This window comes from Macaca nemestrina, chromosome 18, assembly GCF_043159975.1.
Source record: "Macaca nemestrina isolate mMacNem1 chromosome 18, mMacNem.hap1, whole genome shotgun sequence".
Lineage (NCBI taxonomy): Eukaryota > Metazoa > Chordata > Mammalia > Primates > Cercopithecidae > Macaca > Macaca nemestrina.
The window spans coordinates 56,848,299-56,874,934 of NC_092142.1; the positions used below are offsets into that span (position 1 = coordinate 56,848,299).

At 54.9% G+C, this 26,636-nt stretch overlaps 1 protein-coding gene across 3 annotated transcripts; it reads left to right on the forward strand.

Moving 5' to 3' along the window:
• Nucleotides 1-4,398: 4,398 nt before the first annotated feature.
• Nucleotides 4,399-25,763, forward strand: LOC105491528 (katanin regulatory subunit B1). Of its 3 annotated transcripts, none has more exons than XM_011758045.3 (20): nucleotides 4,399-4,547; nucleotides 5,661-5,966; nucleotides 10,316-10,446; nucleotides 13,014-13,131; nucleotides 19,382-19,482; nucleotides 19,821-19,862; nucleotides 20,201-20,284; nucleotides 20,494-20,609; nucleotides 21,078-21,149; nucleotides 21,327-21,477; nucleotides 21,626-21,816; nucleotides 21,938-22,068; nucleotides 22,492-22,551; nucleotides 23,476-23,543; nucleotides 23,673-23,792; nucleotides 23,899-24,048; nucleotides 24,356-24,432; nucleotides 24,507-24,581; nucleotides 24,876-24,992; nucleotides 25,334-25,763. In XM_011758045.3, the coding sequence occupies exons 2-20, from the start codon at nucleotides 5,927-5,929 to the stop codon at nucleotides 25,464-25,466; spliced, it is 1,977 nt and encodes a 658-aa protein (XP_011756347.1). In that variant the 5' UTR covers nucleotides 4,399-4,547; nucleotides 5,661-5,926; the 3' UTR covers nucleotides 25,467-25,763. The 3 variants fall into 3 exon arrangements, with proteins under 3 accessions (XP_011756347.1, XP_011756349.1, XP_011756348.1); XM_011758047.3 differs by having other exon boundaries at nucleotides 22,492-22,542; XM_011758046.3 differs by lacking the exon at nucleotides 4,399-4,547 and adding an exon at nucleotides 4,564-4,708.
• Nucleotides 25,764-26,636: the final 873 nt, after the last annotated feature.

Here is a 26,636-nt window from a genome sequence, read left to right on the forward strand (position 1 = left end):
CATTTGTGCCTCGCGCTTCACAAGCTCCAGCAGCAGGCTTTCTCTTCTTACGTTATCTATAGCCTGGGACCACCTGCTTCCTCCCCTAGGCCCTGTCATTTACTTCCTGTCCTTCTCTCCGTTGGAATGTCAGGTCTTCACAGCACCTCTGCAGATGGTCCTGCAGCCATCTGCAAACAACTGGTTAGATCTCAGTGTGACTAGGGTGGCCCACCTCACCAGGTGGGATGGGGAAAGCTAAGATGCATGCCCCAGGATTTGAGGGCTGAATCCCAGATCCTCTTCTTACCAGATACCACTTACCAATCTGTAGAATGGGGTAGCATTGTTGCATTAAATAAGACTTATGGCCAGGTGTGGGGCTTACACCTGTAATCTCAACATATAGGGAGGCTGAGGTAGGAGGATCGCTTGAGCCCAGGAGTTTGAGACCCGCCTGGGCAACATAGTAAGAAAGACCCCATCTCTTAAAAAAAAAAAAAAAAAAAAAGAGCCAGGCATGGTGGCATGAGTCTGCAGTCCCAGCTACTCAGGAGGCTGAGGTAGGAAGATCACTTTCACCTACGAAGTCAAGGCTGCAGTGAGCCATGATTGTACCACTGCACTTCAGCCTGAGCAACAGATTAAAATCCTGTCTCAGAAAAACAAAAAACAAAAAACAAAAAAAGACAAAAAAAAAAGAAAAGAAAAGACATAAAGCAGGGAGGCTGGGAATGGCACATAGAAAGCAGTCATTAAATGTTATCTTAAAAAATAGCCAAAAAACACATGAAATGGTTGTCAAATTCATGAGTCATCTGGGAAATGAAATGTCACAACACCCTCCGGTGTGAAAAAAATAAAAAGTACTGGTGATGATGAGAAACAACTGGAACTCCTAAATAACCTTCCTAGTGAAAGTATAAATCAGTACAACCATTTTGGAAAACTGCTTGGCATTATCTATTAAAGCTAAACTAAAGCCCAACAATTCTACCCTTAGATTCTACTCCAATCCATCATTCATCAAGTAAGAATGATGAACAACTCAACAGAAATGTAGATAGATAGCTATCTGCCAAAAGGCATGTGCTAGAATGTTCATAGCAGCATTACTGATAATAGCACCATACTTGGAAGTTACCCAAATGTCCATCAAGAGCAGAATGGATACATAAATTGTGGTCTTCAGATATTTTGGGTTGTGTTTAACTGCTTAGGGAGAATGCTACTGGCATCTAGTGCATACAGGCCAGGGATGCTGCTAAACGTTCTACAAAGCCCAGAACAGCTCTCCACAGCAAATAATGATCTAGCTCCAAATGCCAATAATATTGAGGTTATGGAGTGTATTAGTCTGTTTTCACACTGCTGGTAAAGACATACTCAAGACTGGGTAATTTGTAAAGAAAAAAAGGTTTAATGGACTCACAGTTCCACATGGCTGGGGAGCCCTCACAATCACGGCAGAAGGCGAAAGGCACTTCTTACATGGTGGCAGACGAGAGAACGAGAACCAAGCTAAAGGGAAAATCCCTTATAAAATTATCAGATCTCATGAGACTAATTCACTACCATGAGAACAGTACAGGGGAAACCGCTTCCATGATTCAATTATCTCCCACTGGGTTCCTCCCATATGTGGGAATTATGGGAGCTACAATTAACAAGATGAGATTTGGGTGGGGACACAGCCAAACCATATCATAGAGCGAGCGATGAAAATGAATGAACTTGCAACACAACTATATGGAATGATATGGTCGAACTGCCTAAGTATAATGTCAAAAGATTCAAGACACAAAAGTACATACTGAATGATTCCATTTATGTAAAGAACAAAAATAAGCAAAATTAATTGGTGATATTAGAAGTCAGGACAACCATCACTCTTGGAGTGTGAGGGTTAGTGAATAGATGTGAGCATGGAGCCCTGGGAGGGGATTCTGGTTTCTGGTCATGTTCTGCTTTTTGACCTGGATGTGTTCAGTTTGTAAAAATTCATCAACCTTGTACACTTACAATGTGTCCTCTGGAGTGTTTTTAAGTGCTTGTTGTCATGAATCTAATCAAGCCTTTAGCCCTAACTTAAGAAATTCAAGGGAAGAAATGCATTTAAGAAGAACTTCCATCGAACAAGAACTTCGGGAAATTCAGGTAAATGACACTAAAAGGAAACATTCCTAATGTGGGACAATCTACTAGGTAAATGGCCTGATCTCTTCAAAAGATCGATGTCATACAAATAAAAAGTTGGGGACAGAAATGGAAAGAACTTAAAAGAGTCAAGTGTGCTGAATACTGATTGGTTCCTAGTTAGAAAAAAAAGTCATAAAAGGTTTTTGGGATGACTGGGGACATGCGAAAATGGACTGGTTGTTAGAGAATTAAATTTTCTTAGCAGTGGTGATACAATGGTTATGTAGAATAAGGTCATTATTTTTATTTTATTTTATTTTTTTGAGATGGAGTCTCGCTCTGCCGCCTAGGCTGGAGTGCAGTGGCAGGATCTCAGCTCACTGCAAGCTCTGCCTCCTGGGTTCACACCATTCTTCTGACTCAGCCTCCCAAGTAGCTGGGACTACAGGCGCCCGCCACCACGCCCGGCTAATTTTTTGTATTTTTAGTAGAGACAGGGTTTCACAGTGTTAGCCAGATGGTCTCGATCTCTTGACCTCGTGATTTGCCCACCTCGGGCTCCCAAAGTGCTGGGATTACAGGCGTGAGCTACCGCGCCCGGCCTTTATTTTTATTTTTTGAAATGGATCTCAGTCTGTTGCCCAGGCTGGAGTACAGTGGCCCCATCTCGGCTCACTGCAACCTCTGCTTCCCAGGTTCAAGTGATTTCCAGGTTCAAGCAACCGCGCCTGGCCAAGAGCCTTATTTTTAAGAGCTACATGCTCAGTATTTGGTGTTGGGGTGAAATGTCGTATCTACAATTTTCAAATGGTTCAGAAAAAGACACACAGACGAAGCAAATATGGCAAACTGTTAACAAGTGCTGGAATCTACGTGGTATCATGATACTGTGTTTTCAAGTTTTCTCTATTTAGTTTTTTTAATAATACAAAAGTTAAGAGGAACTACAGACTAGACAGTTTTGATCCGATGTTATTCCAATCGTTTAAAGGTGCCTTGTGGTGACTCACGCCTGTAATCCCAGCACTTTGGGAGGCTGAGGCGGGTGTATCACCTAAGGTCAGGAGTTCAAGACCAGCCTGGCCAACATGGAGAAACCCCGTCTCTACTAAAAATACAAAAACTAGCCTTAGCCAGGCATGGTGGCGGGTGCCTGTGGTTCCACTTACTCGGGAGGCTGAACCAGGAGAATCGTTTGAACCCAGAAGGCAGAGTGGGGACTCCCCCACGCTTCGGCTTTCAGAACAAGGGTTCGAATTCTGGGGCTATTACTTTCTGACCGTGTGGTTTTTTGCAAGCATCTTAACCCGGAACTCAGTTTCCTCATCTGTAAATGGGAACAGGAATTCCTACCCCGTAGGGTTGTAGTGAGCGTTATGTGAACCCAAGGAGCCCTGATCTGAGGTGAGAGGCTGGAGGCCGAATGGCGAGGTTCGAGGAGCTCTGGGTGCCCGGGACAACCTCTGGGCAACAGGAAGAGGCGGCTGCGGGGCCGAGTCCCTCCTAAGCGGCCACGCGAGAGGCCCTGAGTCGAGAAGGGTTACGGCGCTTCCCTGAGCCCACCCCGCCCAACGTGTCACAAATAAAGCCGGCCTTTCTCCTATTCCCTGATTGCGGCCCCTCAGGGAGCAGCCCCTTGCCCACGCATCCATTAGCCGAGGTGGTGGCTGCGTGGTCAATGCTCCAGGACTCAGCGCCTGCCTCGGCTCCGGAATCAGGCTGTTTCCTTCTAGACCTTCCGTGGGGGATTCATGCCGGCGTCCGGGTCAAAGAACAGGGACAAAGTCCTCCTGCCACGGGGTACTATCTGCAGGCAAAGGGAAGAATGAGGAGCTTCGGCAAAATGCCGACTAAGGACTCCCTAGGTTTTTCCCCACTCCAAGATGGAAGGCCTGCGGCTTCAGACCGCCCCAGAAGTCTCCTTCCCATTGGCTATCTTGTAATTGGTTTTCCAATAATGCGGGCTCTGATTGGTCAATCCAGGACGGTTGCTCAAGCCATTGGCGCAGCCGCCATTGGAGGGCGGCTCTCAAAAGTTTTCAGACACAAATTAGGTTCGAGGAAGGAAACGGAGAGGAAAGGGAAACTTGAGACGGAGGCGGGACTAAGGAAAAGGCAGCTTGCATTGGTTTATCAGAGGCCAAGGGGCGGCTCTTGAACGCTCCTTCCTCTTGATTAGCCTGATTTAGGAAAAGAGGGCGGGTACTTAGGAAAAGCGGCAGAAGCGCCTGCTTCCATTGGTCAGTCCTGGCAGGAGGCGGAGCGCCTGCGGCAGCTGATTGGTGCGGGAGGCGAGGTGGGCGGGGCTCTGAGCCGGAGGTTTTGTTGTGAGGGTCGGTTGTCAAGCAGCGGCCAATCAGGGCAGGGGATGGAGGCAAGTGGGGGTCGCGCCTGGAGCAGAGCCTCGGCCTCCGGAGCCGCAGCTGCAGGTGGAGTGGGCAAGGGGACGAGGTGGCGAGGGGACGGTGGGCCCTGGGCTGGGCCGAGCCAGGCGGGGCTGGCCGGGCTTGCGGGCAGAGAGCTCTGGGCGTGGGGAGGCTAGAGCCCATACTCCGCAAGCAGAGGGTTGAGAGGATCAGCTGAGGCCGAGGTACCTGCCCCCGCCCCCGGACCAGAGGGGTCGGGGTGGAGGCCGGAGGGGGCAAAACCAGGGAGGCCGGAAGCAGAGCTGGGGGTCTGCAGAAGGACGGGTAATGAATAGGGAGAAGAGAAGCAGGAGAATGAATGAATGGGAGACCCCGGGAACATACGGGAAAGGGCAGTAACGGGAGTCTGGCGAGGCAGGGGCCACGTGAGGGAGCTCAGGAGGCAGGATGTGCATGAGTGGGAGACTCAGGGGGCAGGGAGAAAAGGGGGTGTGAACGGAGGACTAGAGAGGCAGACCCGGGGACCCAGGAGAAAGGTGACGGAGGGGAGCGGGCTCATGGGAAAGAGGTGAAGTGGCTGTGGGAAGGAGGTGGGAGGCTCCATGAGGTGGCCTTTCAGAGTTGAGAAGTCATAGCCACTCACGCCCAGACCAGAGGCCTAGTTCCTAGCTCTGTCCTTGGGAATCTCAGGGAGCAGGAGCGGTTCCCTTGCCAGGAGCTGGGGAGTTGGGCCATCAGGGTCATCTTCGAGATTCTTTCCAGGGAGGACTAAAGTGGCCGTCTCTGGGATGCCTTTCCTAGGCCCATAAGCTTAGCTTCTGACTCCACTCCCCCACACCCCACACGTCAGACAAAAACAACCACTCCCGAGAAATCTATGTGAATTGCAGACACGTGGTCTTCTCCGCCCCACTGCAGCTGCTGCACTTTAGGCAGCCAGCATCCTGGAACAGAGCTGCATCTCATTATCCTGGCCTCTGGGAGGAGTTTCTTTTTCCTTGTGTTCCAAATCACCCTACCTGAGGTGCCCCCTCTGCAGATCCCCAAACCCAATTTGCTTCTGGCCCTTGGGGCTTTGGTGGGTGCCAGTCTTTATCAAGTGGCCTTGGTGATCCAGGTAGCGATAGCTCTTACCAAGCATTTTCTAACATGACATCACCTCTGTTTGTATTGCAGCCCGGTACTGAGCTGAGATGGCTCAAGCCTAACATCCCATGATCCAGGATCGTGACAGATGTGCACAGGCTGCTGTTCTTGCTGCTGTGGGTGATTTGGAACCACGAGGCAGCCCACAGCCAGAAGACGAGGCATTCTCCCTGCCTGGATGTGTGGGAACTCTCTGCCAACTTGATTGGTGGATCTGGGGGGGATCCACCCCCACCCCACGAGGAAAGCACAGTTTATTTTGTGGGTGGGGCTTCAGGTGGCCAGCCAGCTGAAGGATGGCCACCCCTGTGGTCACCAAGACAGCCTGGAAGTTGCGTGAGTGGTTTTCATTTTTCTTTATCACCCCATTTATTCTGTTAGCTGCTTGTTGCTGGGAGGCCTGAACCCACAGCTTTGTTTCCTGTTCTTGGCACAGGAGGAGACTCCTAGACTTTGGAGTAAGATAGACCACGATGTAAATCATGACTGTGGCACTTCTTAGCTGGGTGACACTGGGCAGGTGACTTAACCTCTCTGAGGCTCAGTTTTCTTGTCTATACAATGAGATGACGCCTGCATTCTACGGTTGCTGTGAAATTCAAGTGACAAGATGAACATCCTAAAGCACTTAGCATAGCATTTCCAGCTAGGCCGACAGTGGGGTGAGAAATCCTGAAAGATGTTCGCAGCATTCTCAGACATCTCACAAGTCAAACTTCCCCGGTCAGATAAAAGCATCTTGGGCCCAGGATGGAGGAAGGAGTGGGAGCGAGAAGGGATGGGCAGAGGGTTGCAGACAGGGCTCGGACTGTAACTGATGGACACTGCCCTGAACAAGCGGTTCTAGACTCTTTCATCTAAAGACTTCATACTCTTAACAATTATTGAGGACCCCAGAGTGCTTTTGTTTGTTGGATTTATGTATCTGTCAATATTTACCATGTTAGAAGTTAATACTGAGACATTTTCAAACAAGAGTATATAATCAAATAGGCCTCTAGTGATGTTCTGGGAAACTCCACCATATGCTTGTGAGCAAATGAGAGTGCAAAAGGCAGATGCCATCTTAGTGTTATTGTGAAAATCCTTTTGTCTTCTCAGACCCCCCGAAAGGATCTCGAGGATCCCAAGCATGCCCAGATCAGAGTTTGAGAATTCCTGTACACATTGGCACCTCTATCGTAACTGGTTGGCATAGCTTTTGTGTGCTCCACCTGGTCACTGTCTGCTGCCAGCTGTCCCTGGGCTGGTTTTCAGGAGCTGGGTTGAGACAGACTCTCACTTTCGCCCAGGCTGGAGTACAGTGGTGCAATCTCAGCTCACTGCAACCTCTGCCTCCCGGGTTCGTGCGATTCTCGTGCCTCAGCCTCCCGAGTAGCTGGGATCACAGGCACCTGCCACCATGCCTGGCTAATTTTTGTATTTTTAGTAGAAACGGGGTTTCACCATGTTGGCCAGGCTGGTTTCAAACTCCTGACCTCAGGTGATCCACCTGCCTCGGCCTCCCAAAGTGCTGGGATGACAGGCATGAGCCACCATGCCTGGCCAAGACTACGCACTTTTTAACCATGAATTTAACCATAAGACTCGGGCAAAGTTCTTTGCAGGGCCTCTGTTTCCTTGTTTGTAAAGTGAGAGGTTTGGGCCATTTCCATGTTGTTCCCCAAAGCTCTAGGGCTCTGGGAGAACCCAGTTATGGTTCCCCAAGGAGGGCACACTTTGGTCAGAGTGACTTTGTCATTATTGGGATTACATATTCATCCCTTCAACAGCTGGCTTTTCCCCAGAGCTAGGCACTGGGGAGCCAATGGGCGACAAAGTAGTCAAGGTCTCTGTACGGTGGGAGCGCAGAGCCTGGGGAGAGCAACAGGCAGGAACTGGATAACCGTATCCCTCTGTGTCTCCTCTAGTTGCAAGCTGAATTAGTTAACTCGGGGGTGGGGTAGGGGGTGGGGTGGGAATACTGCAGGTTGCATGAACAGCAAGCGCAAAGGCCCTGAGGCAGGAGGCTCGGCGTATTGGAAGGACTCAAGGGAGGCCATGGGCAGTGGCACAGCAGCAGGAGGAACGTGGGGCCGCACAGACCTAGTGAGTTCACAGGAGCATGTGTCCACAGGACCCCAGCCCTACTGAGGCTGCCATGGCTTTATCTTAAAGGCAAGGCCAAGCCATCAGAGTGTGCGAGCAGGAGGTAATGAGATCAGGCGTGTTGGGCATCTGCTGCTGCTGCTGATTTCATGTGCATGGTGGTGTCCATGGGAATCAACTCTGAAGAGCCCAGGGCCACATGACCTCTGGCTCCTTGTGGCTCCAGGGTCTGGTGAGGATCAGAGGTGCGTGGCCCACATGAGGTCGTTGAAACCTAGTACTTTGTATCTTGCATCTGGGACGTGGATCCTCAGCCCTTCTTGCCATGCCGCACCGTGTTCCCCAGCTTTGGCTGGATGTGGGGCCCAGGTTGTATGTGCTCCCAGAGCTTGGCCTGCCAGTAGACACTGAGGATTTTTATTTTTCATTTTTTGTATGAAAATCAAGTATTCGGCCTGGGCTGTTGGTCGCTGTCCTTCAAGCCAGGTGAAGGAGGAGCTCTTGGGGTAGTGCCCCGTGCCTCCTTTGCAGGTGCCTGTGCTGTGTCCCTGCCCTTCTGCCCTCCCTCCTTGGGCTCCAGTCAGTCCCTGGTCAGGCTGCTTAGAGGGGAGTGATGTGGGCTTCTCAAGAAGGGCCCAACTTCTAAATTCTCACCCCAAAGTCGGTGGTTTTGCCAGCTCAGTCTCTTGCCCCCACCACCGTCTGATCACACTGGGGCAAATTTTGTGCAAGGCCTAGAGTGGGCACCCAGGCAATACTGATATTATGAATGAATGACTGTCTCCAGGGGCAGCAGTCCTGAGGCCCAGTGAGGTAGGGCCCAGCCAGACACTTTCCCTGGGAGGAGTGAGGGCCAGGGGATAGACAGAGCCCTCCAGGTAGGCCAGGGGGAGTGGGCAGTGCCTCCACGGAGAGAATGCCAGGCTTGGGCACAGAATGCCAGGGAGAAGGTGCTTTGCCCTCTTTCCGGGTTGGGCGGAAACTCTTGAACAGACACATGTCTGTGGCTGGATTCCCCAGGTTTCTGTCCCCACAGTGTCCAGAGGACAGAAGGCTCTCGTTGAGATGGGACTAAAGTGGGGCCCAGCTCCCTGGGATTCCCCATGGCAAGCTCCCCGGTGCCCTGGCCCAGGTTTGGGCCCACAGGGAACCCTCGCCCTTGCTGGTGCTGCTGCCTGTGCCGGCTCTGCCATGGCCGGGCCAGGAGGCAGGGTGTCATCAGTGAGATTGAGCCTGCGACTTGTCCCCTGGGCATTCCTGGTGGCCCCTTGGAGCCCGGCTTTCCGGCAAGCAGCTTCTGTGGACCCAGTTTCCCAACCTCCTTGTGGTCTGAAGTCCGCAGCAGAGACACCCAAGCAGAGTGGAGTTGGAGCTGGGGTGCAGGAGGGGCCTCTGTGGAGCACCGTGGCTGCAACACCCTTTTCCTTGGCGTCACCCACGCTGGCCTCCCAGGTGCCTCGGGGCGTCAGCACCTTGGGGTTTTCCCCTGGCCTGTGTAGGGAGAACTGTCTTTTTTCTGCTTTCTTTCCAGAAGGAGCTTGCGCAGGGATGGGCTCCGAGGCCCTGGCTGCCTCTTGGTTCCCTGCCTGTGCTTTGCTCCCTGTGGAGCCCTCCGAGGCTCATACCTGCCATCTCCACTGACCAGGCCAGGGGCCTTGGGCTGCCTTCATGGCTTCCTCCTCTGTGTGGTCAGCCCTCACCCCCACCCCGGCTGCTCAGTCTGTTGCCTCCTGCCCCCTCCTCATGAAGCTCACCCTCTGGTGCCCGCCGGGGCCCCCATGCCCACTCTCTCATGGTGACTAGCCCCGAGCCTGCCCAGCGTCACGGAGCCCTCACCTGCTACTAAGCAGCACGCAGACACGCTCTCGGGGAGTCCTCAGCATCAGGTGTGAGCAGGCACCATGGGTATCCCCACTTTCCAGACGAGGAGCCAGACCCTCAGAGGACAGGTGACCTAGTAGCCAAGGCCACACAATAGCAGATCGCAGACCTCAGACCAGAACCTGATCCATGATTCTGAATCTGAGCCACAGCCCCGTGCAGGCTCACCTGGGGGCAGCTTGTCTACAGGTGACTTTGGTTGTTCTTAGAGTGTGTTCTCCAGAGCGGGGTTTGCGTGTCCACATAAGCAGCAGCTGAGAGGTGCATAGGCAGTGCATGGGTCAATGTTTTTTAAATTTTAGTAACTCTTTTTCTTTTTGTATCATAGAAAGAGTATCATGAGTATATCAAACTTGTAATTTCATGGATATGGCCTAAGACCAAGCTAATAAAAAATAGCAAGTCAATTTTAAAAATTGAGTATAACTAGTCAATATTACCAAGTGATGTGCAGAAACAGGAAGAAAATCGTGAAGTCTAAAGGTAGGAAGGACAGGTATGATGAAAGTTGAGAAACAGTGATTTCCGTCTCAGGCCCATGCCCTGCCCCGTCTGCTGGTCCTACAGCTCATGGTGGGCACCAAAGCGGGAGCTGAAGGAGGCAGAGCCTTCCACTGGGTTTCAGGTTCTGGAGCGGGTAGCCGAGCAGGGTCACCCTCCTTCACAAGACCACATCGGGCCCCCCTGATGGCCTCTCCCTCTCCTTCCCTGTGTAGAAGAGATCGTCGCACATGCCAGCAATGTGTCCTCACTGGTGCTGGGCAAAGCCTCCGGGCGGCTGCTGGCTACAGGCGGGGATGACTGCCGCGTCAACCTGTGGTCCATCAACAAGCCCAACTGCATCATGGTGAGCCCCGACAGCCAGCAGGGGGTCAGGACAAGGACCTGGGGAGGGGACAGGGACAGGGGTTGGAGGCTGAAGAGTGAGCAGCTTCTCAGGCTCTCTTGAGCCCAGGGCCCCCTATCCGCTGGGGCCCAGTCCAGGGGTGGAGGGGGCATGGTGCTTCCCCCAGCTGTCTGCTCAGTGAGGCCCAGGACAGCCCAGCATGGTTGGGACAGTGGCCAGCCCTCAGGAGCGAGGGAGTCACCTGCCTGTGGTACTATTAAGAACTCCAGGCAGGCTTCGTGAGAAGGTTAAAATAAGCCCCGGGCCTGTGGTTGAGCCAAAAGACTTATACCCCTCCCCTCCCACCTGCCCATCTGCCTGCCTGGCAGCAACATGTGGGCGTTTATTTTAATTCATTCCCAGCCTTCATTCCCCAACAAGGATTTGAGGGGACCTGGCTGGAGCTGGTTAGGGAGCTAGTTCTTAAATAGCATCTCCCCACTATTTATGCAGCTATGTTCAATGCTAGAAACTGTTTTCTAACTAGGAGCACATAAAGGAGAAAACACAAAATGAATTACATATAGTTCTTTTATCCAAAGGCCACCACAGTTGGTGTTTTGGTCTGAGTCCTTCTAGATGCTGAGACAGATACGTATACGTGTACATGCACATGTGTGCATACTTGTACATGCATGTACACATGTATACATGCAAATACTCATACAAGCACACACACACAAATCAAAAAACACTGCCACTCTTGTGCAGCCTGATTTTTAAAACTAACAATGTTGTAAGGATTTGCCTGTGTCAACAAGTATTCTTTTACAACATGATTTTGAATGGCTTAATGGTGTTCCATTGTAGGGATGAGCTGTAATTATCTTAGCCACACCCTGTTATCAGCATGGAGGTTGTTTCCGGCTTTTTTCCAGCTCCGCTGAACCACCCTGTGGTGAACATCCTCAGCCACCTAGATCCTTGAGCAGATCCGTGATCGTTGCATTCAATCCAGGGGTGTGTGCTTTTGTTAAAGCTTTCAAAACAGATTGCCAAACTGCCCTCCAGAAATCATTTTACATTCTCACCAGCAGCATCGGAACCTGCCCTTTCCTCCATGCCCCACCCCGCATCCCTTGCCAACCAGGGAAGTATCATTGTTTTGACTCCTGGTGAAATAGATAAAGAAAATTAGGACAGGCACAGCGGCTCACACCTGTAATCCCAGCATTTTGGGAGGCCGAGGCGGGTGGATCAACTGAGGTCAAGAGTTTGAGACCAGTCTGGCCAACATGGTGAAATCCTGTCTCTACTAAAAACACAAAAATTAGCCGGGCGTGGTGGCGGGCACCTGTAGTCCCAGCTACTCAGGAGGCTGAGACAGGAGAATTGCTTGAACCCGGGAGACGGAGGTTGCAGTGAGCCGAGATTGTGCCACCGCACTTCAGCCTGGGTGACAGAGCGAGATTTCATCTCAAAAAAAAAAAAAAAAAAAAGAGAATATGGCAAAGGATGAATTTCTTAGTAGAAACTTAATCACCTCTGTTTTTCTGAGATCCAGGGGTAGAACTGAGATCCACCCCAGCCTCAGCAAGGGTGCCAGGGGTCAGTAAAGATGAATTGAAATGTTTTGTTTTACTTTGTTTTTAGGGTTCAAATGTGTTTTCTACCCCCCCTGAAATGCCAAAGTAGTAGCATACACAAGCTGAAAAAGCAACACCAATGACTGACCAAAAATAGGACATGCCACGACCCCCAGAGAAACGGGGCCAACCGTCTGGGGCCTGGCTTGCAGGCTTGTCTTTGAATGCCAGGTACAGCTGTCAGGCCCCAGCCGGTCTCGCCCCCGGCTGCTGCCCTGGCTCACACACACCAGCCTCCCAGGCCTTACAGTGTCTCCAGGCTGCCGGGGTCGTTCTCTCCTTGGGGTTTCTGTGCACACTCTCCCCCTGCAGGCCGTCCACTTGGATTTATTTTTGTTTATTTTTGAGTATGGGATACACTTATTCCTCTCAACATCCAAAAGATAGAGGGTCCACAGTGAAAAGTCTTCCGCCCTCCTCCAACCCCCACAGCCCTCTCCTTTCCGTGGGGATGGGCAGTCGGGGAGAGCCGGGGGTTCCAGAGGGGCAAGATTTGTGCCCGGGACCAGGCAGGCCTTGGTTCAGCTGTGGCTTTCCTCACTGAGTGGCTTGTGTGGGGCAGAGTGAAGAGGGGAATAGAGCAGGGGCGGGTTGCTTGACTTAGGGCCAAAGGGACAGCATCCCTTTATCTTGGCCAGTCACTCCCCTCCGAGAGGCCCAGGGCCATTTCTGCAGGTGACGCCCATGTCAGAAGCACAGCGAGGAAGAGGGAGGTGGTGGGGGAATGAGTGGGGTTTGTCCACTTTCAGCCCTGAGAGCTGAGGCCGAGAGGAGTAGCTGCTCAGAAAGGGCCTGCAGGAGGGCTCTGCTGTGGCCCCATGGGGTGCCCTCTCCTGCCTTAGCCACTTCTCGCTGAAGCGTTTCCGGGGGACCTGGAATTCAGGGCGGCAACTGCGGGGGTCTGTTCAGCAGTGCACTGCAGCTGCTGCCCTCTCTCCACAGAGCCTGACGGGCCACACGTCCCCAGTGGAGAGCGTCCGCCTCAACACCCCTGAGGAGCTCATCGTGGCTGGCTCCCAGTCGGGCTCCATCCGTGTCTGGGACCTGGAAGCTGCCAAAAGTAGGCCTCTGAGCTTGCCTTCTGTGCACGCGCACCTGCCTTAGTCTTCAGGCTCTGCAGTTGTGCCACTTCCTCCAGGAAGCCTGCCTGGACTAGGTTGGCTGCTTTGCTCCTGGAGCACTAACTGGGCAGTGTGGCACCCACTCCACCCCCATTAGCCTGGCATTGACATGCACTGCTGCCTCTAGCAGCTGGCACTGAGGGCCTGCTGGAAAATGTCTGCATGACCCATCGTGTGGGTTGGGGGATGCGCAGGTGTGTGTGTGTTTGGATGTGTGTGTGTTTGGATGTGTGTGTCTGCATCTGTGTGTGTGTGTGTGTATTTAGAACCTAAAGGGACGTCACATGTGGCCAGGGGCCCTGCAGGTCACGTGAATGAGTGAGGTGGCTGTGTGGGACAGCCGTGAAGAACCGGGGAGCTTGTACCCCGACTCCAGGTGGTTCCCACTCTGTCTTGGCTCCCTGGTGCCATCAGGCAGCCTGGAATGGCCAGATCTGTTTGCTTGTGCTCTGTTTTAATTTAGTTTTCATCTGTATGGAAGCTGTACATAGCCTAAAATTTAAAACCTCAAATACCAGTAGTTCTGCAATTAATTCCAATGGAGAGAGGAAACTTCTGCCTCACTCCTTCCCATTCTCCAAGAGCCGAAACTTTCTGTGCTTTCATCTGTGCTTTGCTGATCGCCTCCACCTTTCTAGACCACATGGTTATACCACAGTTTCTTTCTTTTCTTATTTAAAAAACATCGTGGCCAGGCGCAGTGGCTCACGCCTGTAATCCCAGCACTTTGGGAAGCTGAGGCAGGCAGATCACCTGAGGTTGGGAGTTCAAGACCAACCTGACCAACATGGAGAAACCCCGTCTCTACTAAAAATACAGAATTAGCTGGGTGTGGTGGCCCATGCCTGTAATCCCAGCTACTTGGGAGGCTGAGGCAGGAGAATCACCTGAACCCAGGAGGTGGCAGGAGGTGGGAGTTGTGGTGAGCTGAGATCGCACCATTGCATTGTAGCCTGGGCAACAAGAGCAAAACCCCATCTCAAAAAAAAAAAAAAAAAAGTTAGCACATTATTCTCTTCCTACTGTAGAGGATGAAAATTTAGCTCTCTCGTGGCACCACCCCCAGCCCTATCGCTCGTGTTTCTCCTCCCACCCTCCCAGTAGCACCATTTCAATAGGCAGTGTTTATAACGTAAGGATGCGTAAGTGTCATTTACCACTGACTGTTTCTTTTTAATAACTTGGTTTCCCTGGAGTTAATAGTTGTTCTTTTTTCTTTTTTAATCTGTGTGTTTTCTATGTCTGTATTACTCATTTATCCCCAGATTCTCTGCCAGAAGAGTAAAGCTCCTCCTATTTCTTTGAAACCCATCCCATAATGCAGGCGCCTTTTCTCAGAGCCTCTCCTCTGGTCCTAGTGGCCTGCAGCCCGGCTGTCATCCTGGGCCTCCGTGTCTTTTCTCCGGGGAATTCTCTCCGTCTGCTGTTCCTGGTCCCACCCCGCCACCTTTCTTGGTTTTCTCCCTCTTTTTGATGGAGCACATTCTTTTGTAGCTTACTGAGAAAGGGTGCTGGGAAGGCATAGTTTTGGAGACCTTCCATGGCTAAAAATGACTTTATGCTACCCCCATCATTTGCTTTTGTGTTTGTTTTATGAGTTTGAGTATAGAGTTCTATGTTGGCAATAAAATATCACCCTCAGAATTTGGAAGGTGCAGCTCTTCTGCCTTTTAGGTTCTAGGGTTGCTATTGGGAGGGGCTGGTGCTGTTCTAATCCCAGATCCTTCACAGGGGACTGGCTTCATTCCACGTTCTCGCTCTTCTTTCCTCTCTCTCTCTCTGTCTTTTCTTTCCTCTCTCTCTCTGTCTTTTCTTTCCTCTCTCTCTCTGTCTTTTCTTTCCTCTCTCTCTGTCTCCGCAGGCTTTTAGGGTCTTTGTCCCAGTGTTGTGGTGTGATGAGCCTAGGGGCGGGTCTGTTTCCACCCTGTGCTAGGTCATCGCTGGTTTCTTGCGGTTGTGGTCTGGAAACTCATGCCCTCAGTTCTGGGCTGAGTGGAGAGTCTCGCCCACTGCTCCTGTGCTGTGCCTCGGTGCCTTGGCAGGTGGTGCCAGCTCTACGGATTTTTCAAGAGAGGCTGGAAATCTGGAAATTCATGTGGAATCCACCCATTTAAAAATGTTGACAGCTCACTCAACATTTGTTTCAGAACACTATGCAGGCCAGCACTGTGAGGTCCAAATGAGACCTGTTTGCCTGATGCTTTTCTTTTCTTTTCTTTTCTTTTTTTTTTTTTGAGACAGAGTCTCGCTCTGTCACCCAAGCTGGAGTGCAGTGGTGCAGTCTCAGCTCACTGCAACCTCTGTCTCCCAGGTTCAAATGATTCTCCTGCCTCAGCCTCCTGAGGAGCTGGGACTACAGGCATGGACCACCATGCCCCGCTAATTTTTGTATTTTTAGTAGAGATGGGGTTTCTCCATGTTGGCCAGGCTGGTCTTGAACTCCTGACCTTAGGTGATGTGCCCTCTTCAACCTCCCAAAGTGCTGGGATTACTGGCATAAGCCACGGTGCCTGGACTGCCTGATGCTTTTTGACAGCCTTGGTTGGATCACCCCACGTGCCAGGCAGGAGGCCACCTACCTGAAGCCCTGGAGAGGAAGTGGCAATGTGGATGTTGCCGAGGCTGCTTTTTCCAGAAGAGAGCCCCTCTGGCCCGGCTGAGACTTCAAGATTCTTCTGGGCCTCTCCTTGGTTTGTGCTCTATGTTGGCAGCAGGGCCGCAGCCATGAGCCGCGCATACACAGTGGCAAGGCTCCCTTTGCTCAGGAACAGCGGGCTTTCTGTGTAGGTGGTACTCAATAAAGATGCACCCAGGTCGCTTCAGTGATGCTTGCCTACTCAGTGATGGTCAGTTTAAGAACAAAAGAGCCCCAGGACCTCTTTGATAACAAACAGGACTGCAGGCTTTGCGTCTTGGCACGTGATCACACTGCCTGGTCACACCAGGGCATGCTGTGCTTGGGTGTCACTGAACTCAAGCGGGCCAGGGAAGAGCGAGTCCAGGATGGCTGGGCTCTAATGGAGAAGGTGGGAAGGCTCAGGCAGAAGGCTGGCAGCTCCCCGGACCTGAATCCCAGCGTGTGGGCACCAGCCATTCAGTATTCACTGAAGAACAAGAGACAGAAGGGAGAAACCGAGGGCGCCGTGCCCCCTGTCCAGGCTTTCTCAGCCACAATTGTTTTGCTTATAAGGGAAATGTGAGGAATTCCTTGAAGTGGCTGAGAAATGAAAAATGAAGACTGCTGGATTCCTGGGCCCTGGACAGCCAGGGCTGGCTCCTCCACAAGGAGCTTATTACAAACTCACGGCGCAGACTCCACCCTCGGAGAACCCGACTCAGTACTGGGGTGGGCCCAGGATCTGGATTTTAATAAGCTTCCAGGTGATTCTGATGGACAGCCAAGTTGACAGATGGGCAAATGGAGGCCCAGGGAGGGCACCGAGCTTAGGAAAGCCCTGGTAGCTGCAGGCAGCAGAGCCTGGGACTTGAATCCTGGCGTCAGGAATCCCATCCCAGTGCTCTCTGTTGTGCCATTGAACGGAAGAGAAACTTGCCTTCAGCACAGCAGGTAGAGCTAAGACCTCCGGCCTCCTCCACCCCCACTTGCAAGAGCTCGGGTGACAGTGACAGACAGGCAAATTGAGGCCCCAGGTGTAGAAAGGTTCCAAAGAGAGCTGCTCCACTGGCATGGTGGCTCATACCTGTAATCTCAGCACTTTGGGAGGCCGAGGCAGGAGGATCACTTGAGGCCACGAGTTTAAGACTAACCTGGGCAACAAAAGGAGACCTCTGTCTCTATTTAAAAAAGAGAAAGAGCGCGAGCTGCCTCTCATATCGGTTGCCTTGGAAGGCCACCCATCACCGGAGGGCTCAGATGTAGGCTGAGGATGTGCTCAGCTGGGAGGCCTTGGGGGTTCCTGTGTGGGGCAGACAGACCCCGGAGGCCCCTCCACTCTGCAGTTCCTAGATCCCGTGATTGAATGTGGGCATCAGAGGCCTTCGTGGGATAGAAAAGCAAGGACAGGAGTCAGGCCAGAAGAATGTGGTCCTGCCTGCTTTCCACAGCGCAGCCAGAGGGCGAGGATGGCTCAGCACAGGGGATCCCACGGGATCCCACAGGAGGGCGGCCGGCACTTCATGCAGCCAGCCCACACAGGGTGGGACTCCTCCACATCCTCTCCGGGCAGGGCAGGATTTTGGAAGCCTTGCTGTGGGATCCAAGCTGAGTGGGCTGGGAGCGGGTGTGGACTGGAGCAGGAGCTAGCGTGGCCTCCTTGGCCAGGAGGCAATGCCCAGCCCCCAGCAGCAGCTGATAGCTACACGGAGCAAGGAGGGACAGCCGCAGAGATTCTGGTGCAGGTGAATTGGATATGCATTCGACAGACTCCAGAGGGATGTGAAAGTGTCCAGACCCAGCTCCAGCGCCAGACAGGGCCAACTGCAGAGGGGCACTGAGGCCTGGGGAGGAGGAGAGAAGGCCCAGCTTGCAGGACAGCCAAGAGCAGATGGCAGGCCTTGTGCAGGAAGACATGTGAATGGGACTAATTACGACTGGCATTTATTGAGCACTTACCATGTGCAGAGCCCGTGCTAAGCACTTTATGTCTGTTTGTTTACTCCATTCTGTGACCCAACGTGAGGCCCAGACACAGTATGTGATTGGCCAGGGTCACACCACCAGTGAGGATTGGAGCCAAGGCTGATCCCAGTACTGTCTGACGCCACAGCCCACATCCTGACTTTGGGGGTAGAGAAGATCATACAGTAGAGTTCATTTAATTCACCCAGTGCTTGGATCTTGACTCTGCAGTAAAGTGTTATATATGGAATCTTGAATACCTCCTCTGACCGAGAGCTCATTACCTCACAAGGCACCCTATTGCACCTTGGTTCAAAACTAAGAATGGCTGGACTCCCACATTTCCTGGCTCCGCCACTCAGGACGGTCAGTTTTGTTCAGATAGTGAATTATAAATCTTTTCAAAAGCAGGAAACATGAGACAAATTTGAGTGGTGCTGGAAGACACCCTGAAACACACAAGGTTTGCCTCCAGGCTGGGCCGCTCCTGGCCATGGAGATGCCTGCAAAACCTTCCAGGAAAGGATGGGAGATGTGGTTCCTAGGCAGCGGGAGGCGATCAGGCCCCACCCCGGGAGTTCTTTGGTCCTCGCGTGTCCTCCCTGTATCCTCTCAGTTCTCACTGCTCCTCAGTGTGTCCTCACAACCATCCTCAAGATCCCATGGACAGGGGTTACCCAAGAAGACTGGTGTGTGCATCAGGGCCACCCCAGCCATGCCCTCCCCTTGCCTTCCTTAGGGACTTTGCCCATCACCTCCATCTACCTAACAGTGCATCCCTCATCCTCCACCCACTGACATCTACTCAAATACGACCTCCTCCATAAAGCCTTCCTGGATTTCTCTTTCCGACCGAGCTGTTTCTCTCCCAGCTTGAACCTCTCCTGGTCTCTCTCTCTCCTCGTGCTGTCTTGGGTGGAGTTCAGCCCTCTGCAAACCATGAGCTGCATGCCCATAGGGCCTGAACTGAGTGTGGTGGTTCCCTGGCTCTGCTGCCGCTGGGGCACAGTCTGGGGGAGAGTGTGGTACAATTTCTGCAGACTTGAGGTAACACAGGGCTGTCATCTCTCAAGAGAAATATAGGAAAATTAATTATTGACTGGACGCAGTGGCTCACGCCTGTAATACCAGCACTTTGGGAGGCCAAGGCAGGTGGATCACTTGAGGTCAGGAGACCAGCCCAGCCAACATGGTGAAACCCATCTCTACCAAAAATATAAAAAAATTAGCTGGGTGTGGTGGCACATGCTTGTAATCCCAGCTACTTGGGAGGCTGAGGCAGGAGAACTGCTTGAACCCAGGAGGCGGAGGTTGCAGTGAGCCGAGATTGCACCATTGCACTCCAGCCTGGGTGACAAAGCAAGACTCCTCAAAAAATAAAATAAAATAAAATAAAAAATAAAAAAAAGAAAGGAAAAGAAAATTCATTGTTAGGGTGGTGGGACCCTTGATTTTTCCTCCTGTTTTAAAAATACGAGTCATTGTTCTATTTTTCTGTTCTGTTTTCTGTGCGGTTAATCCAAAAGCGCACACACATCCCCACAGCAGCCCTTCCTCTGCCAGCCTTCTCATTTGCTCTTAGCCACTGTCTCTGCTTTCCTTCTCGTTAGTTCTTCGCACACTCATGGGACACAAAGCCAACATCTGCAGCCTGGATTTCCACCCGTACGGCGAGTTCGTAGCCTCCGGTTCCCAGGACACGAACATCAAGGTGAGAGGCCGGTCCATGCCCCGTTGTCTCCCGCTGGGCCTGCGGCAGGACCGGCCCGGCCCTCAGTGCTGGATGCCCGCTGAGGGGACCTCTTCCCCTTTCTGCAGCCACATCCGCACCATCCTAGGGAAAGTGGGTGGCAGGCATCTGCCAGACGTTTCTGCTCAGAATGCCAGCTTAGTGAGCAGTTTCTGTCCTTGTTACTGTGGGGAGTAACAACCTAGAGAAGCCTGCGTCCCGCCCTCTGCTCACAGCCACACACCTTCCTCCAGTCGTGGCTCTGGGCCTCAGTCATGACCTCCCCTGACTCTGCCCCTTTGCTTCTCTCACCCCCACAGCTCTGGGACATCAGGAGGAAAGGCTGTGTCTTCCGATACAGGGTAAGGATGCGCTCTGTCAGTGACTCCGTGAGCACCTTGCAGGCATTGAGTGTGGCGTGGTGCCCAGACCCCGGCAGGGGATGGAGGGGACAGCTGTCCCACATGGGTGAGAACATAAAACATGGATCTGGAGCCGAGCAGGAGTGCCATGGGTGGCCCACCTGGATCCCCTGGCTCTTCATGAATCCCCTAGAGCCACGTTCATCAAACTGCTCCTTACAGAACCAGGTGGATAACCGGTGTCGTTACATAGAAGGGGTCCCATAGGAGTGAGGAGGCAGGGAGAGGTCTGTTGGGCCCAGGATCCCAGGGTGAGCTCATGCTGTGTCCTCCCTCAGGGGCACAGCCAGGCTGTGCGGTGTCTCCGGTTCAGCCCCGATGGGAAGTGGTTGGCGTCGGCCGCAGATGACCATACCGTGAAGGTAGCTCCCAGCCTGACCTGGGCCCTGGGGCTGGGGGCTGGGGGCTGCTGATCACACCAGGCTGAGTCCTCACCTCCCTCCTGATCGGGCATGTCCCAAGCCCATCCCGAGTGGAAGGTAGCTTGTAGATAAAAAGCTTGGCCTGGATTAGAAAGGGTGGGTAGCCAAGATGCCTGGTCGCCCTGACCTCCTCCCTGCCCTGCCTCCAGCTCTGGGATCTCACTGCTGGCAAGATGATGTCTGAGTTCCCTGGTCACACGGGGCCTGTCAACGTGGTCGAGTTTCACCCCAACGAGTACCTCCTGGCCTCCGGCAGCTCTGACAGGTGAGGAGGAGCGGGCGAGTTGCTCGTGACTGCCGTCCTTCACTACCTTGTCCTCTGCGCGTCTCTGCTCTCGGTCTGTCACTATCTGGGGTGTTATATGCCTGACGATCCTGTGTGGACTGAATTGGATTTCAGCCCAGCCAGGACTGGACCCTGGTCCATCTCCCCTTGCTCTGGTTCCCTGGCCTCAGTGTCCCAGGTCTATGGCTTCATGGGCAGGTTGGGACCCAAGGCACCTAGCGGGACCCCGTAGGGCAGGGAGGCTCATGGCTGTTGGGGCCAACCCCGGGGCCAGGGCCATCGGGCCCAGCCTCCCCCTTGCAAAGTCAGGGCCAGCTCTGCCCCAGACGTTGCTCCTGGTGGCCCTGCCCTGGGGGAGAGGTTTCTGGAGAGAAGCTGGCTTCCCAGGGGCATTTGGAGGCCAGGATGAGAGAGAGGCTTGGCAGCACAGCCTGGCTACCTTTGCAGGACAATCCGTTTCTGGGACCTGGAGAAGTTCCAGGTGGTGAGCTGCATCGAAGGGGAGCCTGGGCCTGTCAGGTATGCAGGCTGTGGGGTGGGCGGCCCAGCGCTTCTCCCGGGCAGCGGGGCGTGGCTGTGGGTGGGCCTTTCCCATTTCCACTGCTGTGCCCTCCTTGCCCTGGGCTCTCTGGGTTCCTCGGGGTGGGGACCAGGCTGGGTGCCACAGGACCCACAGCCATCTCTCGCCTGGCCCAGGAGCGTCCTGTTCAACCCCGACGGCTGCTGCCTGTATAGCGGCTGCCAGGACTCGCTGCGTGTCTACGGCTGGGAACCTGAGCGGTGCTTTGATGTGGTCCTCGTCAACTGGGGCAAGGTGGCCGACCTGGCCATCTGCAATGACCAGTTGGTGAGACAGCTATGGGACCCACCGCCCCCCACTCCCACGGGGCCACCTGCCTCCCTCCAGCCCAGGCCCTTCCTCCTACCCCCACACTGGGGCTGAGATTTTGCCCTCTCAGCTCACAGGCCCAGCCCCACCTCTCTGCTTCCTGCAGATAGGTGTGGCCTTCTCCCAGAGCAACGTCTCCTCTTATGTGGTGGATCTGACACGTGTCACCAGGACTGGCACGGTGGCCCGGGACCCTGTGCAGGACCACCGGCCCCTGGCACAGCCACCACCCAACCCCAGTGCCCCGCTCCGGCGCATCTACGAGCGGCCCAGCACAACCTGCAGCAAGCCTCAGAGGTGGGGGCGTGGGGGGCCTTAGGGGGCACAGGAGAGGGCCTGTCATAGGGGAAGCCTCGGAGTTCCAGCCCTGGGCCTTACAGGGCACCTGCTTCCTTTGGGCTTGGCCTCATACCCCCAGGGTGAAGCAGAACTCAGAGAGCGAGCGCCGCAGCCCCAGCAGCGAGGATGACCGGGACGAGCGCGAGTCCCGCGCGGAGATCCAGAACGCCGAGGACTACAACGAGATCTTTCAGCCCAAGAACAGCATCAGTGAGGCCGGGCTCCCGCCCCCAGCCCAGCGTCCCCGTCGGTGAAAGGGAGGCTGAGGGTCCTTCCAGGATGGCCTGCTGTGGCTCTACGTCCCTTTAGCTTCTTCTTAACCCATCCTGGGTTCCACACCCTGTCCTCACGTTCCCTGGACCTTGCCAGGCTGTGCTCTGATGGAACTGAGAGGGGGCCCTGGGCACTCCTCAGCAGCAGCCCAGCAGCTACTCAGGGTCTCAGTCCCTGCCCTGCCAGGGACAAGTGGGCTGGGAGGGGAAGGACTGAGGGTTCCTGGGACCAAGAGCAGGGTCCACAGTCTGCAGCCGCATGCCTGGGAGCTACCCTCTGTCCCCCACACTCTGACAGGGCCCGGGGTCCCAGGTGGCCTGGCCAGGAGCGCTCACAGCCAGGGGCCTCTTTCCGCTGCAGGTCGGACACCACCCCGGAGAAGTGAGCCCTTCCCTGCACCCCCAGAGGACGGTGAGTTGGGTGAGCCTGGTTTCCTAAGGTCTCTGATGCCCCCCGTCCCTCATCTTCTCTCCCTGTGAGTCCTCCTGACAAGCCCCTTCCCTGGAACCTCCCCTCTCAGGACACGACCCACAGCCTCTCCCGCTGGGTCTCTGCCCTCCACCCGTTATGTGCCGGGTCCCTGCAAGACTGACAGTGCCTCCCAAGGAGCCTGTGCCCTGGTGTGTGGGGGACAGACATAGACACCACCACACGGGCGGGCCTGCCAGGGGCACTTGGGCTGTGGAGGATGGAGAGGAGTCACTGGGGGCCCAGCTTAGATGGGGTCTGCTGTAGATGGGATGATTGGGAGGCTCTCAGGAGGCCCAACAACTGCTGAGGCCTGGGGGCTGGCAAGAAGAGGGAGAGGGGAGCGCTTCCGGCAGGAAGGGAGCTGAGAGGCGGGGAGCTGGGGTGAGTCCCAGCAAGAGGTCAGGCCCACAAGGCCTCACCTGGGGGTTTGGATTAAGAAGGGAGAAAACATGATCTGCGTTGTGGTTGGAGAAGGGGCAGGTGTGGGGCCCCCTGTCCTACAGAGTACCCCTGCCCTCCACCTGGCCTTCCCTCAGGGACCGTCCTTGCTGTCTTCTGAAGGCTGGGTTTCCTAGGAGGCTCCACTTCCATCTTGCCAGTCACTTATCCCAGCCCCCTCCACACACATGCCAGTGAAGGGACAGGACAGCCACATCCTAGAGCCCCCTGGGTCCCACCCACAGGCAGACTTAAGATTGAGTTCGGGGAGAGGGAGGAGGCAGGTCCAGGCCTGCCCCCAGGTCCTCTGGAGCCCCCATGCTACTGGCCTGCTGCCTCCCCACGCTCCCGCTCTGTCCCCATTGCAATGCTGCCCAGAGCTCCGCCCTGAGGCCCTTCTGGCCGAACCCAGTTATCTTTTCCTTTTGCCTCCAGATGCAGCCACAGCAAAGGAGGCAGCAAAGCCCAGCTCTGCCATGGATGTGCAGTTCCCAGTGCCAAACGTACGTCCATGGAGGGAGCATGGTGTGGGGCCTAGAGAGGGTCCTGAGCCAGGGTTGGGGGTCCCTCGTGTTGGGAGGCAGAGAGGGAGGCCCCAGGCTGGCACCCACTGAGCTTCACACCCGTTTCAGCTGGAGGTCCTGCCCCGGCCCCCGGTGGTTGCTTCCACACCTGCACCCAAGGCTGAGCCTGCCATCATCCCTGCCACCCGGAATGAGCCCATCGGGCTGAAGGCCTCCGACTTCCTGCCCGTGAGTGGGAGCCCAGTGTGAGGCATGGGTGGAAGTCTGTGGGTGGAGAGCAGAGCTTTGCTGCCGGCTCTTCCCGTGCCAGCATCTGGGTGCGCATCCCACACAGGCCGTGAAGATCCCCCAGCAGGCTGAGCTGGTGGACGAGGATGCCATGTCACAGATCCGCAAAGGCCACGACACCATGTGTGTGGTGCTCACCAGCCGCCACAAGAACCTGGACACCGTGCGGGCTGTGTGGACCACGGGCGACATCAAGGCAAGCGCCCACCCTCGCCCAGGGCCTCATCTCGCCCCCTGCCCCTGCCACCTGCCTGCCCAGGCGTGGGGCAGAACAAGAAGAGGCCACCCATGTGGGATAGGCCGTCCTGTCGTCATTATCATGGCTGCTGTTTAGTAAGCACCTGTTTAATGCCTGGCCTTACACTCACTGCGTTAGGTGCAGTGCTGTAAACACCCACAGCCCCTCCAGCACACCCACATTCACGTTCGTGCCCCCACCCTCACCCTCACAGGGCCACACTGTCCCCCACTGCCCCTCCCCTGACGGTGCTCTGTTTGCACAGACGTCGGTGGACTCCGCTGTGGCCATCAACGACCTGTCGGTGGTGGTGGACCTCCTGAACATCGTCAACCAGAAAGCGTAAGTGGCTGCCGAGGGGGAGTGGGTGGAGGGGCAGGGCTGGGCTGACGGCAGCATGTCCTGGCCTCTCCTAGCTCCCTGTGGAAGCTGGACCTGTGCACCACGGTCCTGCCACAGATCGAGAAGCTTCTGCAGAGCAAGTATGAGAGGTGCGTGTGGGGAAGCCATGCCTGCCTCAGGCAGGGGGAGGGGAGAGGTAGGAAGCCTCCTCCTGGACCATGGGAAGCCCCCCAAGAGCCTGGGTGTTCCTGTGAGCTGGCTGTGAAGCATTGCTGCCCCTCAACGGTCCAGAGGTGGGAGTGGAAACAGGCGTGTGTGTGTGTGTGTGTGTGTGTGTGTGTGTGTGTGTGTCTGTGTCTGCCCCTCCTCCTCTGTTCCTCGCTGTTTCTCTTTCTGTCTGTGGCCCTGAGTCCATCTGTGACTTCATCCATCTCCCCCTGAAGCTACGTCCAGACGGGCTGCACCTCCCTGAAGCTGATCCTGCAGCGGTTTCTGCCCCTCATCACGGACATGCTGGCAGCCCCGCCCTCCGTGGGTGTGGATATCAGTAGGGAGGAGAGGTGAGGGCCAGGCGGCACGTGTGTTGGGGGCAGGGGTGCCACAACAGGTGAGGGGACAAAGGCCTGGAGGCCCTGGCCCCTCTTACTGACAGTCCTGTTGGGACAGAGTACAGAGGGTGTGTTGGTCTGGGGCCATGGCTCAGGGCGTGGGTGGGCTTAGCCAGAGCTGGGTTCCTCCATGGCCTGGCTGTGCCCACAATCCCTGGCAGGGCCTGGGTAGTTCCCCTCTGGGCCTCCACCTTCCCTTGGGAGGAGGGGCTGGAGCAGTTAGGACAGCAAAGGCCCTGGGGTTGGGGTGGTGATGGTGCCAGCTGGCCCCTCAGGCACTGCCCTCTCTACAGGCTGCACAAGTGCCGGCTCTGCTACAAGCAGCTCAAGAGCATCAGCGGCCTGGTCAAGAGCAAGTCGGGCCTGAGCGGCCGCCACGGCAGTACCTTCCGCGAGCTGCACCTGCTCATGGCCAGTCTGGACTGAGAAACGCAGTGGGCAGGGGCGCTTGGCTGCCCTCAGGGCCTGGCCTCAGCCCCCACTCCTGTTCCTTTTGTGCCTAGTGGCCCATGAGCCTCTGCCTGGCCCCTGCCGCTGTCCTGTGGCCGTCCTGGAGGAGGTAACGCTGGTCCCTGGCCACCTCTACAGCCCTGAACTCTGAGACAACTCTCTCCAGCAATAGCTGCCCAGCTTTGCCCAACTGTTGCTTCTTGGGGCAGCGAACTGAGCCCTGGGGCTGCTACTGTAATTTATAAGGCAAATTTTATTAAATTTGTAACTATTCCCAGGTTTCCTTGCGGGGAATGTTTTCTGCTGGCCACAGGGCTCCCCACGTCCCAGGAGTGCCTGCCCCATCCTTTCTGAGATGAGGCCACACCCCCTCCAAGCCCTGGGGTGGGGCTCTGGGCCGTGTGGCCAGCAGGGGGCAGCAGAGAGTCAGGCCTGTGGGACATCAGTTCAGCCAGTTCAGACTGGGAAGGAAAGGGAGGCGGCAACCACCCTTCCACCACTGGGTGTTGAGGTTAGGTAGGGGTGGGCCCCACCAGCCGGTCCTCCCCACCTCAGCCACACACAAGTTGTCTTATGGACACCCCCAGGATGCCTCCAGGGGCAGGACTGGAAGGCACCTGCCCCTTCTTCTGAGCAGGGCTCTGATCAGCTGTCATTCCCTGCTGGAGCCCCCAGCACTGGCTGGCGGGAAAGGGCCCACTGCTCTGTGGTCACTGCGACAGGTGGGCCCCCTCCTGCTCCCAAGGCAGGGACCAGGTACAGCCCTGTCCCGGGGTGGTCAGGGTCCTCGGCACTGGAGGAAGGTGGCGCGGACCTCTGGCCAGTTCACTGAAGAGGGAAAAGGCCAGGGCAAAGGGTGGGCAGTGGGTGGTGCCCAGCAGTAACCCGGAAGGCCAGCATGGTTTGGGCAAGGCTTTAATGAGCTTTCGAAGCTCTCTCCAGCCTTAGTTTCCTTCCCATCAGTAACATGGAGGGAGGTCGGTCAGTTATTGTGGGCACACGGTAGGCACTGCATGAGGTGACTGTGACCACAAACAACAGAGAAAGTGACCCAGGGTGGGACAGCGCGGGCTCCCCCCAGTTGTTAAGGATGCATGTCCCTAACTGACCTAGAGGACAGCTCCTGGAGGGCTGTGGGGTGACCAG